The sequence below is a fragment of the Panthera pardus genome, unplaced genomic scaffold (assembly GCF_024362965.1).
Source record: "Panthera pardus isolate Hobbes unplaced genomic scaffold, ASM2436296v1 HiC_scaffold_6, whole genome shotgun sequence".
Lineage (NCBI taxonomy): Eukaryota > Metazoa > Chordata > Mammalia > Carnivora > Felidae > Panthera > Panthera pardus.
The window spans coordinates 104,757,876-104,781,077 of record NW_026526991.1 but is presented as its reverse complement, the minus strand read 5'-3'; the positions used below and the strand labels follow the sequence as shown (position 1 = coordinate 104,781,077).

The 23,202-nt window shown below is 36.3% G+C and overlaps 1 protein-coding gene across 13 annotated transcripts in view; it reads right to left on the bottom strand.

The window, feature by feature from the left end:
* The window catches only part of ERC1 (ELKS/RAB6-interacting/CAST family member 1), a 516,510-nt gene that overhangs the window by 333,492 nt on the left and 159,816 nt on the right, over positions 1-23,202 (bottom strand). For all 13 annotated transcript variants that reach the window (XM_019464949.2, XM_019464947.2, XM_019464955.2 and 10 more), the window contains 3 exons: positions 9,917-10,054; positions 8,424-8,564; positions 6,398-6,538 (listed from right to left, as the gene is read on the bottom strand). In XM_019464949.2, the coding sequence (XP_019320494.1) occupies positions 6,398-6,538; positions 8,424-8,564; positions 9,917-10,054 (420 nt within the window). The remainder of the gene's footprint in view (positions 1-6,397; positions 6,539-8,423; positions 8,565-9,916; positions 10,055-23,202) is intronic.

Sequence of the window (23,202 nt, the reverse complement as noted above, 5' to 3'; positions counted from 1 at the left end):
AAAATAAAAATAAACCTACTAGTAAGCTATAAAACAACAACAAAACGTTAACACAAAAGACAAAGATAACAAAATCCTAGGCCTAATAAGCTACTAAGAAGAATTAAAACTGTAGCAAATTAAAAAATATATATATATGACAATATTTGGTTCTATTTATTTTAGATCAAATTGACATATTAGTTTCAGGCATACAACGCAATGATTTGACTATGTACAGCGTATTGTGAAATGGTCACAATGTACCTAATTAACATCTATTACCACAAACTTACAAATAATTTTCTTGTGATGAGAACTTTTAAGATCTACTTGCTCTCAGCAACTTTCAAATATACAAAAAAGTATTATTAACTACAGTCACCATGTTGCACATTACATCTTCAGGACTTATTTATTTTGTAACTGTAGGTTTTTACCTTTTGAATCCCTTCCCCATTTCACCTATACACCACCACTTCCCACCCCCGGCAACCACCAATCTGTTCTCTGTATCTATGGGTTCAGGTTTTTGTTTTTGTTTTTACATTCCACATGTAAGTGATATCATGTGGTATTTGTCTCTATTTCACTGCTCTGCTTTTAAAATGTGCAAGGGAAGTATTTATTACGAGAATGAGATAAAAATTGTTCTGAGTCTTACATTTTATTGCCTAACTCTTATCTCAATTGTACATTGGAAATACTCATTTACTCTAAGACATATTTTAAAGTCAAAATTGTCTTTTTTTCCTTTCTTGAGAAGTAATTTCCAACGTAAATTAATGACTTTAGAAACACTTTGACAATATATAAAATATTCAAGTTCATCTGACATCTAGTAGAACTCAAAAATCTACATAAGACATGTATACTGTTAACTCAGACTTCTGTGATATACTCTCAAATCCCCTGGGAGAGGTAACCTACTGATTCCATAAATATTTATGTATTAATTAATAAAACTAAATCTGATTCCCAAATATAGGCAATAATTGTATTTTTATTGCAGGTTTATTTTAGATGTTATTCTAAATGGCAAAACTCACATATATATCTTCATAAAACAAGAATGAGTAAGTCTGTTCTATATGGAAAACTGCTATAAATTCAGCTCCAACATGTAAAACACTTGGAAGTCACCACTACCATTCTTAAAATAAGAAAAAACTAAAAAACTGAATATGAGTTACTTTTCTTGGACCTATCAGAGAACTGAGGGCAAAGGGCAAACTACAACTCCAAAATCAAGAGACACAGGCAAATCCAGGGGGTCACAGTTGGGATCTACTTACCCGGAGCAAAGCTGTTGGCAGAAACACTTTAATTGGTAACTTTGAGGAAATACTAGAGGCTGAGTATGGACAAGCATGAGAGTGAGAAAGCCCTAGAAGCTGCAGTTTCAGGGCAGACCCACCACTCTTTCACAGTCTTTACCCCCAGGAACCTCACCAAGTTCTCACAGTGAAGAGCTCGCAAAAATCCCCTTGTGGTTCTGGTAAGGGTGTGGAGGGGTAATAAATGCCCAAAGCATACTCTACCCATACCCATACCCATACCCATACCCATACTCTGCCCAAAGGCAGACTCTCCAGGAGCAAAGATTTTAACAGAGTTTTATCCCACCTGGCAGATGGGCATTCCTCTCATTCTAGCCCCCTCTAGCTAAGGGGGAAAACCTTCGTGAAGGTCACAGCGACGGACAGAGACTCATAAAAGACCAAGACTTAATCATCAGATTATAGAAAGTTTATCTTTTCCCACATCTTACCACCACAACAATAGGGTTCTCGTATGATAACAAAGGGTAATAGCTGAAAGAGCTACAAGATGCAGACTCTCTGAAGACAGAAGCACAAAGTCAACAGAGACAAGGACACTTAGAGGAAACTGAAGCCTCTGACACCTACAGCTACAGCAAACATTAAATACAGCTCAACTTCTAGCCAGATTAAAACCTCACACATAAGCCTATTTACCTCAGTTTCTGCTACCTGATACAACATATCTGGCTTTCAACAAAAAAATTACAAGGTGTGATAAAAGACAAGAAAAGACACAGTCTGAAGAGATACAGTAAGCATCAAAATCAGACTCAGATATTTGACAGAAATGTTGGAATTAATCAGACAGGGAATTTAAGACAACTGATGAAAAGTTAAGGTCCCTAATGGGAAAAGAGACAATATTCAAGAACAAATGGGTGATATAATCAGAGAGGTGAACACTTTAAGAGTCAAAAGGAAATTCTAGGTATAAAAAACCTGTGAGAGAAATTAATGCCTTTGATGGACTCATTAGTAGTCTGGATTTGGCTGAAGAAACAATCCGTAAGCATGAAGACAAGTCAATAGAAACTTCCCAAAACAAAAAGATTTTTAAAAATGAAATAAATAAATTAAAAACCAGTAGAGAACATCCAGGAACTACAGAGTAATTTCAAAGGTGAAACATATAGATAAGTGGAATACCAAAAGGAAAAAAAGAAATATATTAAGGACACCTGGGTGGCTCAGTCGGTTAAATGTCCGACTTTGGCTCAGGTCATGATCTCACGGCTCATATGAATTCAGGCCCCACATGGGGCTCTGTGCTGACAGCTCAGAGCCTGGAGCCTGCTTTGCATTCTGTGTCTCCCTGTCTCTCTGCCTCTCCCCTGCTCACTCACTCTCTCTCTCTCTCTAAAAAATGAACATTTAAAAAAATATTTTAAGTAATTATGGCTGAGAATTTTCCAAAATTAATGACATGCACCAAATCAGGAAACTCAGAACACCAGGCAACATAAATACTCAGCATCTACATGTAAGCACATCATACTATAACTGTAGAAAATGAAAGACAAAGAAAAAAGGTTAAAAGAAGTCAGAGGGGGAAAAAACACCTCACCAGCAGAGTAACAATGTTAAGAACTACAGTAGACTTCTCATCAGAAATCATGTAAGAAGACAACAGAGTGAAACCTTTAAAGTGTTAGGAAAAAAGCCCACCAACCTAGAATTCTATAACCATTTTTAATATCTGTCAAAAGTGAACAAGAAATAAAGACTTTCTTAGACAAATAACAACTGAGAAGTTCACAGCCAGTAGACTTACCCTGCAAAAATATATTAAAAGAAGTGCTTCATGCAGAAGGAAAATTATATAGGTCAGAAACTCACATATACATATAGAAAGAAAGAGAACTGAAGAAAGAATAAAGCTAAAATTTCACCTTTTATTATTTTTATTCTTCATCTAAAAGGTAATGATTTTAAAGTAAGGATAGTAATGTATTGGGGTGATTATCACATATGGATAAATGAAATGAATGATAACAATGTCATCAGTGAAGGGAAGAAGGAATTGGGAGGATTCTGTTGTATGGTACCTGCACGACACAAAGTGGGATAACATTTTCTGAAAGTGAACTTTGATTAAAAATGTTCACTGTGTGATTTTTTTGATAGGACACCAAAAACACAGGCAACAAAAGCAAAAATAGAAGTAAAAAGCTTCTATATGAAAGTAAAAAGTAAAAAGCTCCATCAAAGTAAAAAGCTTCTATAAGAAAACTATCAACAAAATGAAAAGACAACTTATAGAATAGGAGAAAACATTTTCAAAACTTACAGCTGACATATTCAAAATAAGTAAGGAACTCATACAACTTAATAGCACAAACACAAATAATCCCATTAAAATGGGTGAAAGACTTGAATAGATAGTTCTTCCAAAGAAGAGAGAAGACAAACTATGGCCAACAGGTACATGGAAAGTAGCTGAACATCACTAACCATCAAGGAAATGCAAATCAAAATCACAGTGAGATAACACGTAACACTTGTTAGAAGGCTATCATCAAAAAGACTAGAAATGAGAGTTGCCAAGACTATGGAGAAAAGGGAACCCCTGTACCCCACTGATGGGAATGGAGATTCATACAACCATTATGGAAAACAGTACAAAGCTTTCTCAGAAATTCTTAAATGGAGCTACTATATGATCCAGCAATCCCATCCCTGGATATATATCCAAAAGAAATGAAATCAGTATCTCAAAGAGATATCTACACTCTCATGTTCACTGTAGCATTACTCACAAGAGCCAAGATAAGGAAAGAATCTAAGTATCCATCAACAGATGAATGGATAAAGGAAATATGTGTCTCTGTGTGTGCATATACTATATATATATGATACATATATATCATATATATCATAAATATTATTTAATCATAAAAAAATTATTTAATCATAAAAATAAGGAAATCCTGCCATTTGGGACAATATGGATGAACCTGGAGGGCATTATGCTAAGTGAAACAAGCTGGACACAGAAAGACAAATACTGTATGATCTCACTTATACGAAAATCTAAAAAAGGTGAACTCATAGAAGCAAACTAGAATGGTAGTTGTCAGGAGCTAGAGGGTAGAGAAATGAGGAGGTGTTGTCTACGGCCATACCCCCTGAACGTACCTGATCTCGTCTGATATTGGAAGCTAAGCAGGGTCGGGCCTGGTTAATACTTGGATGGGAGAAATGAGGAGGTGTTGATCAAAGGTTACAAACTTTCAGTTTTGAGTAAATTCTGAGGATCTAGTGTATAGAATAGTGACTATACTTAATAATACTGTATTATATATTTGAAATTTGCTAAGAGAGCATATTTTAAAAGCGCTCTCACCACAAAAAAATAAAATAATAACTATGTGAGGTGATAAATGTGTTAACTAGCTTGACTGTGGTAACCATTTTGCAATGTATACATAAATCATCATGTAAACCTTAAAGATATACAATTTTTATTTGTTAATTATATCTCAATAAAGTTGGGAAATAAGTAAAAAATGCATACTGCAAACTCTAGGGCAATCACCTGAAAAAACTGAAGAAATACAACTGATATGCTTAAAGGGGCAAGAAAAATGAATTATATAAAATGCTCAATTAAAACCAGAGAAGGTAGGAAAAGAGGTGAGAAAAGGCAAAAAACAAACAAAACAAATAAAAACTATACAAATAACCTCCTTGTTGGACTTGGGAACTGTGGAAGCAGTTTAAAAGGAAAATATCAGTAATGAACTAAAATGAAAAGAAACAATGATCCAGAATGAAACAAAGAAAAATATGAAAAGAAAAATGGCCATTACTAAAACAGATAATAAATCAAAGTAGAGGAAAGCCATCAGCCTCCTCTACCCAAAGATAACTTTATTTTTTCTCATAAACCTACAGATAAAGCCTAAGATATAAGAGGCCATGATAACAAGAAGATTAAAAGTAAACAAATAGAAAATGTGGGATTGTCACAAACAGGGGAGTTTAGAATATTAATGAATAACATTACTCTTGATAGTTCCTGCTCTGTTTTATAACTCTGAATACATGTAACAGCTTCACCTTTGATTTTCAGGTATTAAATAGAAAATTATTTCCACCTTTCCAGTGAAGAAAAAAAGCCAACTATCAAATGTGAATTGGTTATAATCGGAGTCCATAATCTCACAAATAGTATTTTCCTACTTATTCAAAAGTAACTATAAGATACTGGATTTTCTTCCTCTCTTTAGCTTAAAAATGTGATTTTGCTTTAGACATACTCTACATGAAATATTCATTATAAGGATATCATGTTGAATACACCCAATATATAGAAAGAGAACATAACTTAGTCTTGGGGAGCCTGGGGAGCTCCATCAGTTTAGCATCTGACTCTTGATTTTGGCTCAGGTCATGATCTCATGGTTCGTGAGATCCATGCTGACATATTGACAGTGAGGATTCTCTCCCTCCCTCTCTCTCTGCCTTTACCCCACTCGCACACATGTGTGTATACACGCTCTTCACTCACTCTCAAAATAAATAAACTTTAAAAACAAAAAACATCTTAAAGTCTCAAGACTAGGCTGTACCTGTTTTCATTAGTCATCATATGAATTGGACCCAGTTAATTTCACTGCTCAAAAGTCACAGTTCCAATAACTCACAGAGTTGACAGCTCAGAGATTATAAATACGAAAGTGTTTTGAAACCTACAAACTGCCATATAAATCTTAGAAATAAATCAGAGAAATGGACAATAAATATCTATATCAATCCTAATACTCGCCCCTATGGGTGACTATCACTGCTAAATTATCTCCTAGGAAGCCCGATGCTAATAGAAGAAAAATACCAGATAAATTAAGATTTTTACATTGTGGTCTTATATTTTACTCTTCCTCTGAACTGTCAATTTTCTAAGAATTTGAGGATTTTCAGTAGTAAAATAAAACAGGGTAAATACACTAAGAGAACTGATGAAGGTATAAATGACATGTTGAACTCTAGGGGATTATTACATCATTGGTAATTTATTACATGTGAACCCTGTAGAGCTTTCTACTATGTTCTTATTTAAGCAAAGTAAGAAAAGTATAAAAATTTTCTTTAACCTTTTTCAACTGTGATTCCATTTTCAGACACTCCTCCTTCTTCTGTTCTAAAGCAATCTCCAGTGTCTTAAGTCGTGAATCCTTTTTCAGTCCTGAGGAAGCCAGGGAAGAAGCATGCTCTTTCAGATCCAAAAGTGAAGCCTAAAAAAAGCAATACACATCTAGAATAAATACTAATTACAAACAAAATGGAAATAAAATTTTTTTAATTTATTATCTTGGTGGCTTATATTTTCTGTTCATTATTATATACTGAAGTTTCCATTTCAAGAACATTCATGGAATATAAAACAATGTTAGCCTCAGCTTTCAAGTCCCAACTAAAATAAGTTGAATTCCCAAGAAATACCAATTGAATTGTGATTTAAGAGTTCTATCAGGGTGCCTGGGTGGGTCAGTAGGATGGGCCTCTGACTTCAGCTCAGGTCATGATCTCACATGGGTTCGAGCCCTGTGTTGGGCTCAGTGCTGACGGCTCAGAGCCTGGAGCCTGCTTCGGATTCTGTGTCTCCCCCTCTCTCTGCCCCTCCCCCACTCATGCTCTGTCTCTCTCTCTCTCTCTCTCTCTCTCTCTCTCTCCTTCAAAAAAAATAATAAACATTCAAAAAAAAATTAAAAGAGGGGCGCCTGGGTGGCTCAGTTGGTTGAGCGTCTGACTTCAGCTCAGGTCATGATCTCACAGTTTGTGGGCTTGAGCCCCACGTCGGGCTCTGTGCTGACAGCTCAGAGCTTGGTGCCTGCTTCAGATTCTGTGTCTCCCTCTCTCTCTCTGCCTCTCCCCCTGCTTGCACTCTCTCTCTCTCTCTCCCCCTCTCAAAAATAAACATTAAAAAAATTTTTTTTAATTTAAAAGAGTTCTATCAATACATATCCATTCCCACAAAATAAACGGAAGGAGATTGAGCTTTGTGAATAAAGTAGTCACTAGTAGTAGGAGTCACTACTAGTTACTGTGGTAGCTACACCAACATAAATATAAAACACTTTTCCCTTTTAGAAGGGAAGTTCCACTAGAAATAAAAATTACCATAAATTTTTTATGGTAAATTTATTTTTGGGAGAGAGAGAGAGAGAGAGAACGAGTGGGAGAGGGACAGAGAGAGATGGAGACACAGAATCTGAAGCAGGCTCCACGCTCTGAGCTGTCAGCACAGAGCCCAATGCAGGGCTCAAACCCACGAACAACGAGATCATGACCTGAGCCGAAGTCAAACACTTAATTGACTGAGCCACCCAGGCACCCCACCATAAATTTTCTTAAAAGATATAAGAAAGAAAACCCAAGAATGTTTCTAAAGCTCATGTATTATTACATGATCATAAGGCATTAGGTATTTCTACTATTTAGGTCACATTAACAGGATCCTCCCAAAGCAAGGCTACTAAGTCACCCAACTGGTCAGCAATCACTTAAGATTTCTCTGCCAATATTGAGGTACCTAAGAGGTACCATAGGGGTGCCTGGTGGTTCAGTCACTTGGCCATCTGACTCTTGATTTCAGCTTAGGTCATGATCCCAGGGTTGTGGGATTGAGCCCTGTATCAGACTCCATGTTAAGTGTAGACCCTGATTAAGATTTTCTCCCTCTCTCCCTCTGCCCGTCTCTCCAACTCCTGTGCTCTAAAATAAAATTAAAAATTAAAAAAAAAATTTTTAAGAGCTATTGTAAATAAGTTGTCCTCCATTTGCATATTCTTTTCATCTATCACCTTTCTTACCATTAGCACAGTATTTTTCCATGTGTAACTGCTTCAGTTTTTTAGAATCTATAAAAATGTCATTAACAAGTAAGAAACCAACTCATAACATATTGAAAGAGAGAAGACTTAGGAAATGAATGATCCAATCTACTACACCTCTGCAAAGCTTTCCAAAATACTCCTTAAGGTCTTCTGAAAAGGCATACTATAAGAATATTAAGAAAACCTTTTCTCAAATACATTTTTATATGCATTACATAAAGACCATCAACATATACATACAATGCACCAACTAAACAAATCATTCTATTTTGGTGATCTTAACCTCTTTTTCTGAGAGGTCGCCTTGCAATAAGCTGACTTTTTCTTTCAAGTCTTTAAGATCTTTTTTGTAGTTATCAATTTCCTCTTGCTTCTCTCGCTCATCTCTGTCCCGCTGTTCCTTTAAGCGTTCAATTGTCCGCTCCTGATAAGAGAGCACATCAATACATAAGAAAATTCCTTTCCTACTTATATCATATGAGTGTAATTCAGCTTTTAGCTGATAAAATTTCACACTCCCATGCTTCATTCAAAAGACAGTGGTAAGTTGTTAATAATTTACTTTTTAAAGAAGTCATACCTCCTACTCATCTTGCTATAACAAAGATGTGGCTTTGGTCTTTTGACTCCCCTGGGTTTCTGTTCCTATAATCTCAAATAGTATTAGAATCCCCTAAAGTATTCTTTTGGAAAAACCCATTTAACTCCCAAGTATCCAAAAACTTTACGCACGGGCACATGCATGCGCGCGTGCGCGCACACACACACCCCTACCTTAAGGGCAATAGTCAACAAATACTCCTTTTTTATATGTAATTCACATGTTGCCCATAAGGCAATGGAAACAACTCACAATTCACACACCAAAAAAGGAGGAGATTGGGGAGATTATGACATACTAAGCTTAAAGCATAAAAAAGCAGGGTAAAAGAGAGGAGCTGTTAAAACTTCTGTCAACAGATACTTAAGAAGTCTCAAAGTTGAAGCAATTTAAGCATATTTCTGGGTATTATTTCTGAATTTATTCAGGGATCAAGCCTTGATCCCTGGCATACAGTCTGAAGCATTCTGAGTCCAAGACGCTTAAAAAACAGTGACCTTATTCCTTTAAAAAAAAAAAAAATCCAATTAAAACGCCCCACCAAGATTCCTTAAACCTCCTTCCAAGACATAAACACTTGTCCGGCTGGGCCACTTATTTACTTAGTCAACCATTCCTGAAAGATTAGGTTTGCTCATAAACACAAAATGCAGTAGCAAGGCCAAGACTAGAAAAATAGCAAGTATGTATTAACACATTAATACTAAATGTATTAACGTATTAATACTAAATGTATTAATACTAAAATCCATGACTATATTAGGTACCAGTGTGGTATAGTAAAAGAGAACTAATAATATAGTGCTTCCTGATGGTCAATGTCTAATATTCTACATCCCCAAATTCTAGTTGATGAGATAAATAAAAAGAACTTTTCTTTTTTTTCAGAAGATAGTAAATGGGGAAAATATGGCTTACTGTTTACAAAGTTCAGCCACTGCCCTCTACTGTGGAATCCATCTTGCCTAACAAGAGATGCTTAAGTTGACAAAAACAGAGTGGATTTTCTTTCCCCTATACTATCTATGTCAGCAATAGTACAGAAAGTTCTTTTCTCTTTTGCCCCAAGGGACATCTTCTGCCTTTTATATCCAAGTCTCATTACTAGAGAAAATTTTACATTAATGAGAAAGCAGAGGAAATGTGTCTATGAAGAGTCCAAACCAGTCACTCACTTTCTCTGCAAGGGCCTCTTCCAAAGTTGTCAAGGCAGTGTCAGTGTTGGTAGTGTCAGCCTGCAAGGATTTGACTCGTTCTTTCAAGCTGCTCATTTGCTTTTCCTTATCTCTAAGTTGCTCTTGAAGATTTTCAATCTGAGCGGGGGGGAGGAAATTAAGAGAAATATAGTCACAATAAAAATAATTTTAAATTGAAAACAGGTAGATCAGGGTTATCTCTGAGTGTGTTCCATAGAAATAATTTAATCCTAAGGGTTTCAAAACTGCATGCAAAATTTTAAAGTTAGAATTTATATCCAGAACAGAGAAAAGATGCACATACACATATATATAAGTCTCTAAAGAAATAAGGAAAGTAGCTAGAGAGAAAATACCCAAGATATAGAGATGGGATGGAGAGAGGAATTATAGAGAGGAAAGACATGAGAAATTGGATTACTTCAATAATGACATTGTAAATCACAGTGAATTGAGGATTAGAACAAGCCAGTAAGACAGACAAATTAGCTGTATAAAGAAAAACTGTTCTTAAACACTAGTGTTAAGATATAATCTTAGATCTTCTTTTATCCAAACAGGAAGCATTTTCAATGAAATTCCTTATTGAAATTATTCATTCCTTCATATACATTATGGAGCTGAACCCATGCTATGGATGGCTCTGTGTGTGATCTATACTAGACAGATTTTATTCTAACAGAGGACAACCATTAGGTGTTTTTAAACAAAGAAATGGTCTGGTCAGTTCTGTCTTTTAGATAGATAATTCTGATGGCTATGGAGAAATAACTTAAGGGGACTTACATGGAAAACAATTAGAGCTTATCAATTCAGGTAAAAGATTTTCAAGACCAGATGAGCTAAGAGAGATGGAAAGAAGGGAGTAGGTTTGAGAAACATGGAGATAGCATGTTATCATAGGAAACTCAAGTACCCATAATGAAAGATACTGAGTAAAAAAATAAAGGGATTGTAGAGAGATAGCCTTTTTAAAAAAAAATTTTTTAATGTTTATTTTTGAGAAAGAGAGTGAGTGTGGGAGGGGCAGAGGGAGCCTGCCTGAACCCACAAACCATGAGATCAAGATCTGAGCCAAAGTGAGATGTTTAACCGACTGAGCCACCCCGGCGCCCCAAGAGACAGCCTTAATAAACTAAAAGAAATAATAAGGCAATTACTGTAGAACTCACAAATTTCATTCATTCATTCAACACATACTTGAGCTACTGCTATAGGCCAGAAACTTTTCTAGGTGTTGAGAATATAGAAGTAATAAAAACAACAAAAATCCCTATCCTCAAAGAGATTACATCCTAATGCAGTAGACAATGAATGAATGAAATAAATATAGAATGTAGGATGGCAATAAGTTCTAGAGAGAAAAATCAAGCTGCAGAATATGATTAGTCTCTTGAGCTAATACTAGAACTAGCTGGTTTACTTTACATGGCTTTCAAAAAGCAACATAAAAGTTATCTCCTTTGAGGGGCGCCTGGGTGGCTCAGTCGGTTGAGCATCCGACTTCAGCTCAGGTCACGATCTCGCGGTCCGTGAATTCGAGCCCCGCGTCGGGCTCTGGGCTGATGGCTCAGAGCCTGGAGCCTGCTTCCAATTCTGTGTCTCCCTCTCTCTGCCCCTCCCCCGTTCATGCTCTGTCTCTCTCTGTCCCAAAAATAAATAAACGTTAAAAAAAAAAAAAAAAGTTATCTCCTTTGAAAAGATTTCCTTGCTTTTACCTCCATGAGAATAAAATGCTCTTTGTATTTTATTACACATATACATGTTATATATACATACACATACACACATGTTCTCCATTCTTTCATATATCTATATGTTTGCCACATTTATCTCTATTCTCCCATCTGTATATACACATTGTAACACTAACCCCTGACCATATTATAATTCTTTGTTTGATACACGTCTTCACAAGTAGACTGGATCCTACACCTCCACCCCAATTTTCTATCATCATATCTGGCACACGTTAGGTCTATTATAAATATTGGTTCATTAATCAGTAAATGAATAATATATAAGCTCACACTTTTAGAGACTGTATTTAGGCATACACATAAACTCCTGCCAAGAAAGTAACTATAAAAGAAGCCTAGATACAATGTTCAGATAACTTTCTGCAGTAATCAATTTAATATAAGCTCTTTAAGGAACTTCCTCATTCTACAGGGGAAGAAAAAATCAAGTCCTTCTCTAAAGTCAATGAGAATTCCACAAGCAGAATAAATAAGCTATGCAAAAACATCTGGTAAATAAGGTACCCTAAATACTGTGTAAGGCTTAGATTTTTATTCATTTTTTTTTTTAAGGTAGGTAGGTAGGTTGGTTGGTTTGGTTTGTATTGTTGTTTATTTAGAGTGGGAGGGGAGGGGGAGAGAGAGAGGGAGGGAGGGAGAGAGAGAGAGAGAGAGAGAGAGAGAGAGCGAGCACGCGCACAGAGCAGAGGCAGAGAGGGAGGGGGAGAGAATCCCAAGCAGGTACCATGTTGTCAGACCACAGCCCAACGCAGGGCTCAATCTCACAAACCATGAGATCACGACCTGAGCCAAAATCAAGAGACGGACATTTAGCTGACTGAGCCAACCAGGTGCCCCTAGATTTTTATTCTTTAACAAAGAAACAACCATACAGGTAAACCACTGAAATGCTTGAAATGGGTTCCAGTCTTTTCAATGACATTAAAAGTTGAAAACCTACTATCAGAAAAAGACCACCACAAATGAAAACCATTAGTCTACCTTAAATCAGACACTATTATTAGAATCTCATATGGATCACCACTTAGGTATACTCACAACCACTAAAGAGAATTTTGGCACTCAAAAATATAATACTCCATATGCAATGGAGAATGCAATGCCCTGCTTTTACATGTTTAACCAGCTATGCATGTCATTCTGGTTGTTAACATACAAACCTTATTAAACAAAGAAAAGATATGACCATGCTATTAATCAGACTTTCTTGTCAAGAAAAAGCATACAAGAGCCATTATTTAAAATGAAATTTCACAGAAACAACCAAGTTTTACATACAAGAAAATAGAGATTTGTTTTAGGAGACCACCTAATATACAAATAGCCCTTACAAGCATCATAAGGATATCTTTCTTTCTCCCCTATCATCAGCATCTAAGAAAGAAATTAAGAAGTTAAACTGCTAACAATACCACTCCTATAATTTATACATAGTAAAACTATTAAAGGAATCCATTATTCTTTGCTGGCAAAAACGTTTCATAATATACTCAGGTGCAGAAGCTGCTAAACTTGGTAAAATCCCCATTAACACGTTCTCCGTAAGCTACTTTTTCAATTACCCAGCTGTCTAAACAGACTGTTGAGTTGGAGGAGAGGAAAAGAATGGCTATTCACTTCTAAGGAGGCGGAATAAACATTCCATACTGAAAAGAACTGACAAAATGAAGGACGATGGACAGTAAAATTGCCTCCTTTGGGCAAGCTGCCATCAGCGAGGAAGAGTTGAAAAAGACATAGATATGTGCAAACTAGCCACATAAGCACTGAATAAACCCAAAAGATGCTGTGTGTGGTATCTGGGAGGAGGAGTATGTACAAAAATACTTCTCTTTTAGTTTACCTAGCAACACGATGGATAACATGAAATGTACTAAAAGCTGCTGTTACACACCCTCACTTTGGTGGTGATTCAAAATCGTGTTCTTACCTAATGTTGAAGATGTAAAAGCTGATCACCCGGATAGTCCCATTATCATGTTATTTCAGTATTTATTTGGCAATTTCTATAAAATACACAGTTTCCTATTTCTATACTAAATTCAATTATCCACAGGATCTAAAATAAATGATTTACAAAAAGTTTGGAATACAGTCAAGGAAAAAACTAGAATACAACAGCCAAGAAAAAAACTAGATCAGCTGTGCACATAACTGAATATGAACAATATGGATATTTGGAATCATGTTAAGTAGAAAAATACTCCCCTAAATATACTCAGACTATCTACAAAAACAAAATAAAACAAGACATCTCCACTGTGTAGGAATAGAAACCACAGAATCCTTAAAATAACAAAATAATATAACAATAACAACAAAAATAATAATAAGGGATGCCTGAGCGGCTCAGTTGGTTACGCGTCTGACTCTTGATTTTGGGTCAGGTCATGATCTCACAGTTTGTGAGTTCGAGCCCTGTGTTGGGACCACGCTGACAGGGCTCCTCCCCTGCATGCACACGCTCTTGCTTGCTCTCTCTCTCTCAAAATAAATCAATAAGCTTAATAATAATACTAACGATAATAATTGTGGTGGTGGTGACAAGGAGGAGGTAGTGGTGATAAAAGGGACTACTAACGCTTAAAAAGAACATTGTATGTGAGGTACTGTTGTAAGAACTTTATATATAACAAAGATTTAAGCATCACCAGAAGACTATGAGATAACTACTAGGCAATGCAGCTCTAGAATCCTACTCTTAATCACCATGCTATAAATAATATGTTCTGTGATTAAAAAAAAAAATCAATCATACAAATGACTCAAGCCATCTTTACAGAAACTATCCCTTATTATTAAGTAGTGTTTACTAATAGACATGGTACATTATTACTGTGGTCACTTATACCAAAATCTTATCCCCTACTGAAGAAAAGCATGAATGGTGGAGATAGGAAACCATTGCAAATGCAAAAGTACATCTCCCATGTAAGGAACATATATCCAAATACAATACACTAAAGCTAGTGGGCAGAGGCAAAGACACTTGATAATCAGGACTTCAGTATCATCATACTACTAAAATAGTCAGTTTAGCCTGACTTCCAAGGGGTAGAAGGAAGCTAGTTTGGACTAGAAAGCACTTGACAATGAAATTGCAAAAAAAGATTTTCCTTCACTCACTTGTTTTTAATTACATTGAAAATTAATAAATGATTGTTGTAGAAAATTATGTATTTTATAATTCTATGGGCTTTTTTTCTACTTTCCACAAACCCTATCTGATATAGAAATAGATCATGAAGTACCTATTAGTGTATATTCAATTGCTGCATGAGTTTAAATTCTGTAGAGATCAAAGGAATTGCTGTTTATTCTATATATCTCTGTCCTTGATGACAAATAGGGAAGAGGGGGATCACTCAGGTTTATACATACAGTTTTTTACCATAAAGAACAATGAAGAATTCAAGATTTTTTTTTAAATAACTATTCACAAAAAGATGACATTGCCCTCTCTAATCATAGTATAGCTCTGTCAACTGTGCTGTAGAAAGAAAGAAAGAAAGAAAGAAAGAAAGAAAGAAAGAAAGAAAGAAAGAAAGAAAGACCTAATTATTGTATTATACAGAACCTTTTTCTCCTCATACAATTTTTATTTTACAGAGAAAAAATGTATGAAATCAGAGAAAGACTAATGCCGAACGCATGCTACATGTGAATTCATCAAATCTGCATACCAGTTCCACATTGGCACAGATTTCTTCACATCTTTTGTTTTAATTTTATCAGCATTGCCAGTTGTCAGGAACTATCATGTTTCAATGTGAATGATTTATTCCTAGTCAAGTGGAACTGATTACTCTGCCTCTAAGGTTCTAATCACTGAGTAAAGGTAGAAGAGACTTCCTCTAGCATACAGTTCTAAGGACAAGGTATCCAAAAAAACACTTCTTGCAATCACCTAGCTACTTTAAACATCATTTAAAGAATGTTTTTGATGATGTCTCCACAGTTGTTCTAAGTAGTCATCAGCATCAATTTACTATGTAAATCAAATTATTCAGAAAGGCTCTGACCTTCACCTACTAGGTTAATAATACCTTTCAATATCAATGACAGAAGTACAGTTTACATGAATGATCATAATCAGGAGCAAAGAGGGATCTACAGTAATTAATAAAATATAAAAAGGAAAAATTCACTAAGTCCCCTAATTTCTAGGCAATTGTCTACTACCCTGTGATCTGGCAAGAAGTACCAACAAGCCCAAACTATACTGGCCTTTAACTTTTACTTGTCCAGGAATGTGTTTCTAGACACAACAAAATCATGAGCAATTCTAAGCAATGTTTTCAATTCAGTTTAGGTTGTGAAAAGCTTCCATATCTATATTGTTAATCACTGTTTATGGTCTTTAATAAGTCCAGCAAAGATTATGGATGGTAACCAATTATTTCTTTGGTTGAGTTTCCTTCTCAACTGTACTGTTCTCTCATCATGAGTTAGAGTAGATTACTGTAATGAAAAAATAGCTGGCTACATCATACTGGGAAAGTTACTTGATCTTTCTAATTATTTTATCTGTAAAACAAAAGAACACTAACATTCCTTCAATTCTAAAATACAACTATATTCTCAGGGGGAAGCTGAGAACATTTAAAAAGTAATAAATTTCATTAGAGTACTACTATATTTTATTTTAAAAACTGTTCAGTTCGAACTATACAGAAGGTGTAGCTATGATCTTTAGGAAAATACATTCAGAATTCACTGCTCCTGACAGATTTCATTAATTGCTGAGAGGGAAAATAAGTTTCCTGATAAACCTGCTCTGGGACAGATAATGGAACTAGGGACCTCTTGCATTAAAACAACTGGATAATATGGAACAAAAGCTGGGGAAACCAAAGGTCACTGCCAGTTAAGATCTGCTTGGTAGACAACTATATAAATGTCTCAAATACTTCTTTTTTATCTGGCAGGCATATATAAAAATTTGCCGGACCTTCCTGTGCTAAAATTGTTCAAAGAGGATCCATAAATGTACAACAGCAATCCTTCTGTTAATAGTGACACTGCGCTTAGGAACTCAATTCACATCATCCATACGAATGCTACCCCTTTAAGTTGTATAGTAACAATGGCTATCTAGATAAAACAGTCTTGGAGCACCTGGGGGGCTCAGTCAGTTGGGTGTCCAACTTCAGCTCAGGTCATGATCTTGCAGTTTGTGAGTTCAAGCCCCGCCCGCGTCAGGTTCTGTGTTGACAGCTTGGAGCAGGGAGCCTGCTTCAGATTCTGTGTCTCCCTCTCTCTCTGCTCCTCCTCTGCTTACACTTGCCCTCTTGTTCTCTCTCTCTGTCTCTCTCTCTGTCTCCAAAAATAAACATTAGAAATTTTTTTTAAAAAGTCTTACATCTAATAGTTCACTACATTTTAGTGATAAAAGAACTCAATATTTTTAAATAACTAATTAAAGCAAGCACACTAGGCTTAGTTTCAAAGAAAAAGCAATCATTCTGTGTTATTTATTAACAATAACAAAGTAGAGAAAAATCAAATACATAACAATAGGTGGCTAGCTAAGTTACATACAATCTATCCACTGAATGTAATATTATGCAACCATTACAATTCATATACTTAAGGATTAAGTGAAGATGTAGAAACCTGCTTTTCATATACTATTAAGGAAAAAGACAAGTTATCAAAAAGTATGTACAATATTACCCCAATTTGAAGGAGGGAAAAGTTTAGTTTTACATAGAATTTTCCTTGTTATAAGGTTTTCCATCTTTTTCAAATATTTAGAATACTTCCTTTCAATGATAATAATAAAAGCAATAATTTTTTAAACATTGTCCAAGAAAGAAATCTTAGGATTTGTGGAAGGAATATGATTAGGATTCTAACAACAGGAGTTCCCTTATCATATGTACTTATCAACTTGAGAAACCTCTAGGGGTTTCTGCAGGACGTGTGAGCAACTCTTTACTTAACCCACATCTTTCACAGGCTCATATTGTGTGGCAAACAAACCAAGCCATCAGAGATTTTGGCGGTTTTCTACAAGGTAAAAAAAAAAAAGTGGGAGACAACTAATGAATTCAAAGAAACCTAGATTTCCAAAAACCACTGGAAATATAAGGTCTGAAGGAATACTGATAAGATGCTTCACATATTTTGAGTCTAAATTAAAGTTCATCTCACTGAACTTTTTTTTTAATGTTTTTATTTTTGAGAGAGACAGAGACAGAGTGTGAGTGGGGAAGGGGAAGAGACAGAGGGAGACACAATCTGAAGCAGGCTCCAGGCTCTGAGCTGTCAGCACAGGGCCTGACACAGGGCTCGAACTCAATAACCATGAGATCATGACCTGAGCCGAAGTAACTGGGTGACTGAGCCACCCAGGCGCCCCTCACTAAACTTTTATTTTAGCCAAGCCTCCTTTCATGGCCTGTACGCTAACTTGTACTAATACTCAACCCTAATGTGACAAGGCTGGGTTTCCCAGGAAGCAGACCTTGAGATAGATTTTACTTGCACGAAGTTTATTAGAGGGTGCTCTTAAGATTAATACCAGTGGAAAGGAAGGTGGTAGGGAGAGAGCCTTATTGTGCAGAGGGAGAAATTCAGATGCCACAAAGTCCCAAAAGATTCAGATGACCCAATGAGGAACTCTGAATCTGGGATGATCTTTCAGAGTTGTCTCAAGTCAGGGCAATGGATTCAAACCCTTATATCCTCAGAGATAAATTTAGGACATCCATGGAAAGCGGTATGCCTTTATGCAAGGGAGGTCTCTTTAGCCCACAGGGGCTAACAACTAAGGACTATGTCAACAGTACTTCCAGCACCTGGGCGAATACATCCTTAGACCCTCAAGGGGAATATAGGTCACTCACCACAGTATCCACTATATCCAGCAGATATACTCTTTCTAGTTAAATTACAGTTAACATGAAATTGTAACTGACCTCAACTTCCCTTGTATTTGAACCACATACATAATTTTATGGTTTTGTAAAACCTAGAGGCCTTTGTATCTCAAACTTGTCTGTTTCATGGATGGTGGGCATTTTTTTTTTTTTTTAATTTTTTTTTTTCAACGTTTTTTATTTATTTTTGGGACAGAGAGAGACAAAGCATGAACGGGGGAGGGGCAGAGAGAGAGGGAGACACAGAATCGGAAACAGGCTCCAGGCTCTGAGCCATCAGCCCAGAGCCTGACGCGGGGCTCGAACTCACGGACCGCGAGATCGTGACCTGGCTGAAGTCGGACGCTTAACCGACTGCGCCACCCAGGCGCCCAGATGGTGGGCATTTTTAATCAAGAGTTCATGGATGACCTGGATGTATGATGTCCCCAAAAATGAGCTATGTGCATTTTTATATGGAGAGAACCCACGGCTTTCATCAGATTGTCAAAAGGGTAGGGGAAGTGTTAAAGCTCATTCATCAGTGGCATTCTTTTACCCAGAATGTTGTTTAAAATGAATACACACTTCACTTAAAATTCCTCACTTAGCTGCTTTATAAAAAATACTATGTTACTGGGGCACCTGGGTGAGTCAGTTGGGTGCCTGACTCTTGATTTCAGCTCAGCTCATGATCCCACAATTGTGGGACTGAGCCCCACATCAGGCTCTGCTGAGCATTGAGCCTACTTAGGATTGACTGATTCATTCATTCATTCAATCATATTCTCTCTCTCTCTCTCTCTCTCCCCTCCCCACCCCGCCCCTCACCTGCACTTGTGTACACATCTCTCTAAAAAGAAAAAAGAAAAAAAAAACAACAAAAAACCATGTTGCCAAATTTGTTGTATATAAAATAAGAGTCTGGCCTGGGTGACATGCAGGGAAAATAGATCCAAACAACGGTTCCTGGTGTATATGCAATGGAAACCTAAGGATCTTACCAGATTTAATAAATTTTCCTTGGTAGATTTGGATGAATTTTCTAATCCAAAAAACTCCTCTAGGAAAAAAAGGATTAGGAGAAAAAAGTAACCAGATCTGGCAAGTACAGGAAAACAAAGGACAAAACACATGTCTGATGCTTGAAGCTATTTTCTAGTTAGGGTGTACATACTGATATGGTAGAAAGAAGAAACAGCACAAAAAGCTACTCCATCGAAGTCTGATTTATTTAATAACTTCTTCAGGTGGTTAATTATTTCAACTTCTTAACTAAAGTTGACAGGTACCTGGGCATCTATCCAAACAGCCATTCCCACAGGTGAGAATGCAATGCAAGTTAATTCATGTCAAATTATAAGCAGTTCTTAAGCAGAAGAAAATATTGACTGTGCTTCAAAACTTTGATCAGGTATTTTTTTTAATCCTTTGTCCCTCTCTAGATACTTATCTATCTATCTATTTATTACTCTGACAAGTTCCTGCTACAAGGTCTCCTGAGAGACCTGTAAGAATAATCTTTATCATGATAGAGATCTGACCCTTTCCTATTTGCATGCTAACTACCACTTTCCAGTTTAAAATGTGTGCTCAGTCAAAACAAATCAGGGCACTCTGAACTAGAGCTTGTAAGACTCTGAGAGTATTTATATGGCACTCTATCAACAGCAAATGGACCCGGATACACATAGATCTCCAAGTTATTCACTAAGTATTCAAACACAGTTAAAAGTCAAAGGAAACAGTATTTTAACAAAGGTCAAAATTACTTCTATATTTTACAAAGCACTACAGTATAAGCTCTTAAATAGCTCTTATTTATATTATATTGCAACACTTAAAAATAAAGCATTTATCCAAAGGCTGTATTCTCTCAGGTCCACTGCTACTGCCAACATGGTAATTTTGGTAGAATAAGTTTCCACAATTCTCCAGATGAGGACAAGGCTATTTAAAATCACATCCATCCCTATCCTAGGAATGCAAGGTTGGTTCAAACATACAAAAATCAATCAATATAATGTACCATATGAACAGAATAAAGAACAAAAATCACACAATCACCTCAATAAATACAGAAAAAGCATTTTACAAAGTACAACACTTTTTGGGGCACCTGGGTGGCTCAGTCGGTTAAGCGTCCAATTTCGGCTCAGGTCATGATCTCGCAGTCCGTGGGTTCAAGCCCCGCGTCGGGCTCTGTGCTGACAGCTCAGAGCCTGGAGCCTGTTTCAGATTCTGTGTCTCCCTCTCTCTCTGCCCCTCCCCCACTTGCACTCTGTCTCTCTCTGTCTCAAAAATAAATAAACATTAAAAAAAAAAAGTACAACACTTTTTCATGATAAAAACACACAATAAACTAGGAACAAAAGGAAACTTCCTCAACATGATAAAGGGCATCTATGAAAAAATCCGAAGTTAACATCATACTTAATGATGAAAAATGAAAACCTTTCTCCTAAGGTAAAGAACAATTCAAGGATACAGGCTTCACTACCTCTATTCATCATCGTACTGAACAACTTGGGAATAGCAATTAGGAAAGAAAAAATAAAAGGCAGCTACATTGGAAAGGAAGAAGTATAGCCATCTCTTTGCAGGTGGCATAATCTTACATACAGACAATACTAAAAAACCACTAAAACACTGTTAGAGCTAATAAACAAGTTTAGCAAAATTGCAAAAGGCAAAATCAATATACAAAGGTCAGTTGTGTATCTGCACACTAAAAATTAATAATCTGCAAATGAAATGAAAACAATTCCATTGGTAATGGCATCAAAAAGAAAAAAATATTTAGGAATAAATTTAAAGAAGTTCAAGACTTATAAATTGAAAACCACAGAACACTGATAAAGGAAATTAAAGACAACCTTGAGAAGTTGAAAGATACTCCATGTTCATCAACTGAAAAACTTGATATTGTCTGGCAATACTCTCCAAATTGATGAGCAGATTCAACACAGTCCCTACCAAATTTCCAAATTTCTTTTTTACAGAAATGGACACACTGATCTCAAAATTCATATGGAATTAAAAGGGACCCCCAAAAGCAAAAAACAATCTTGAAAAGGAACAAAGGTAGAAGATTCACAATTCCCAATATCAAAACCTACTAAAAATCTATAGTAATCAGGGGTGCCTGAGTAGCTTCATCAGTTAAGTATCCAACTTTGGCTCAGGTAATGATTTCATAGTTCGTGAATTCAAGCCCCATGTCGGGCTCTGTGCTGACAGCTCAGAGCCTGGAGCCTGCTTCAGATTCTGTCTCTGCCTCTTTCTCTGCTCCTCCCCCACTCTGTCTGTATCTCTCACAAAAATAAACATTAAAAAAAATTTTTTTTAATCTAGAGTAATCAAGACAGAGTGGTATCACACATGGATAGACATACACCAATGGAATAGAATTAAGAGCTCAGAAATAGAATTAATGTTCAGAAATGAACACACATGTCTACAACCAACTGATTTTTAGCAAGGGTCCTAAGACCATTCAATGGAGAAAGAACAGTCTTTTTTTTTTTTTTTTATGTTTATTTTTCAGAGAGAAAGAGAGAGAATGAATGAATAGATGAGCGGGGGAGGGGCAGAGAGAGCAAAGACAAAATCAGAAGCAGGCTCCAGGCTCTGAGCAGTTAGCACAGAGCCCGATGTAGGGCTCAAACCCAAGAACAGCAAGATCATGACTTGTGGCCAGAGTCAGACACTTAACCAACTGAGCCACCTGGTGCCCCAAGAACAGTCTTTTCAACAAATGGTGCTGGGACAACTGGATATATCCACATACAAAATAATGAAGTTGGACCCCTACCATACACCAAGAACTAACTTGGAATGGTCAAAGATCTAGATATAAAATCTAAAACTATATAAACTCATAGGGGCACCTGGGTGGCTCAGTTGGTTGAGCATCCGACTTCAGCTGAGATCATGGTTGCAATAGTTCGTGAATCCAAGCTCCATGCTGGGCTCGCTACTGTCAGCCTGTAGGTGCAGAGCCTGCTTCAGATCCTTTATCCCCTTGCTCTCTGCCCCTCTCCCACTTAAGCTCTCTCTCAAAAAATAAAATATTAAAAATAAATAAATAAAACTATACAACTCATTGAAGAAAATGTAGGAGGAAATCTTTGTGACCTTCAATTAGGCAAAGGTTTATTAGATAGGACACCAAAAGCACAAGCAACCAAGAAGAAATCAGATAGATTGACTTTCATCAAAATTTAAAACTCTTGTGCACCAAGGGACTCTACCAAAAAAGTGAAAAGATAACCACAGTAGGGGAGATATATTTGCAAATCCCATAACTGATAGGGGTGGAGTCTCCAATATATAAAGACTTTCCAGAACACAACAATGAAAAGATAAATAGCTCAATTTAAAAATAAATAATATGAATAGGCATTTCTCTAAAAGATACACAAATGGTCAAGTACATGAAAAGATGTTCAACATCATGAGTCATTATGGAAATGCAAATGAAAACCACAAAAAGATACCACTACATATCTATTAGAATGGCTATTTATAGAAGAAAAATAACAGATGTTGATAGGAATGTAAAATCATATAGCTGCTTTAGAAACAGTTTAGCAGTTCCTCAAAAAGTTAAACTTGAAGTTAACATCATTTCCATTCCTAG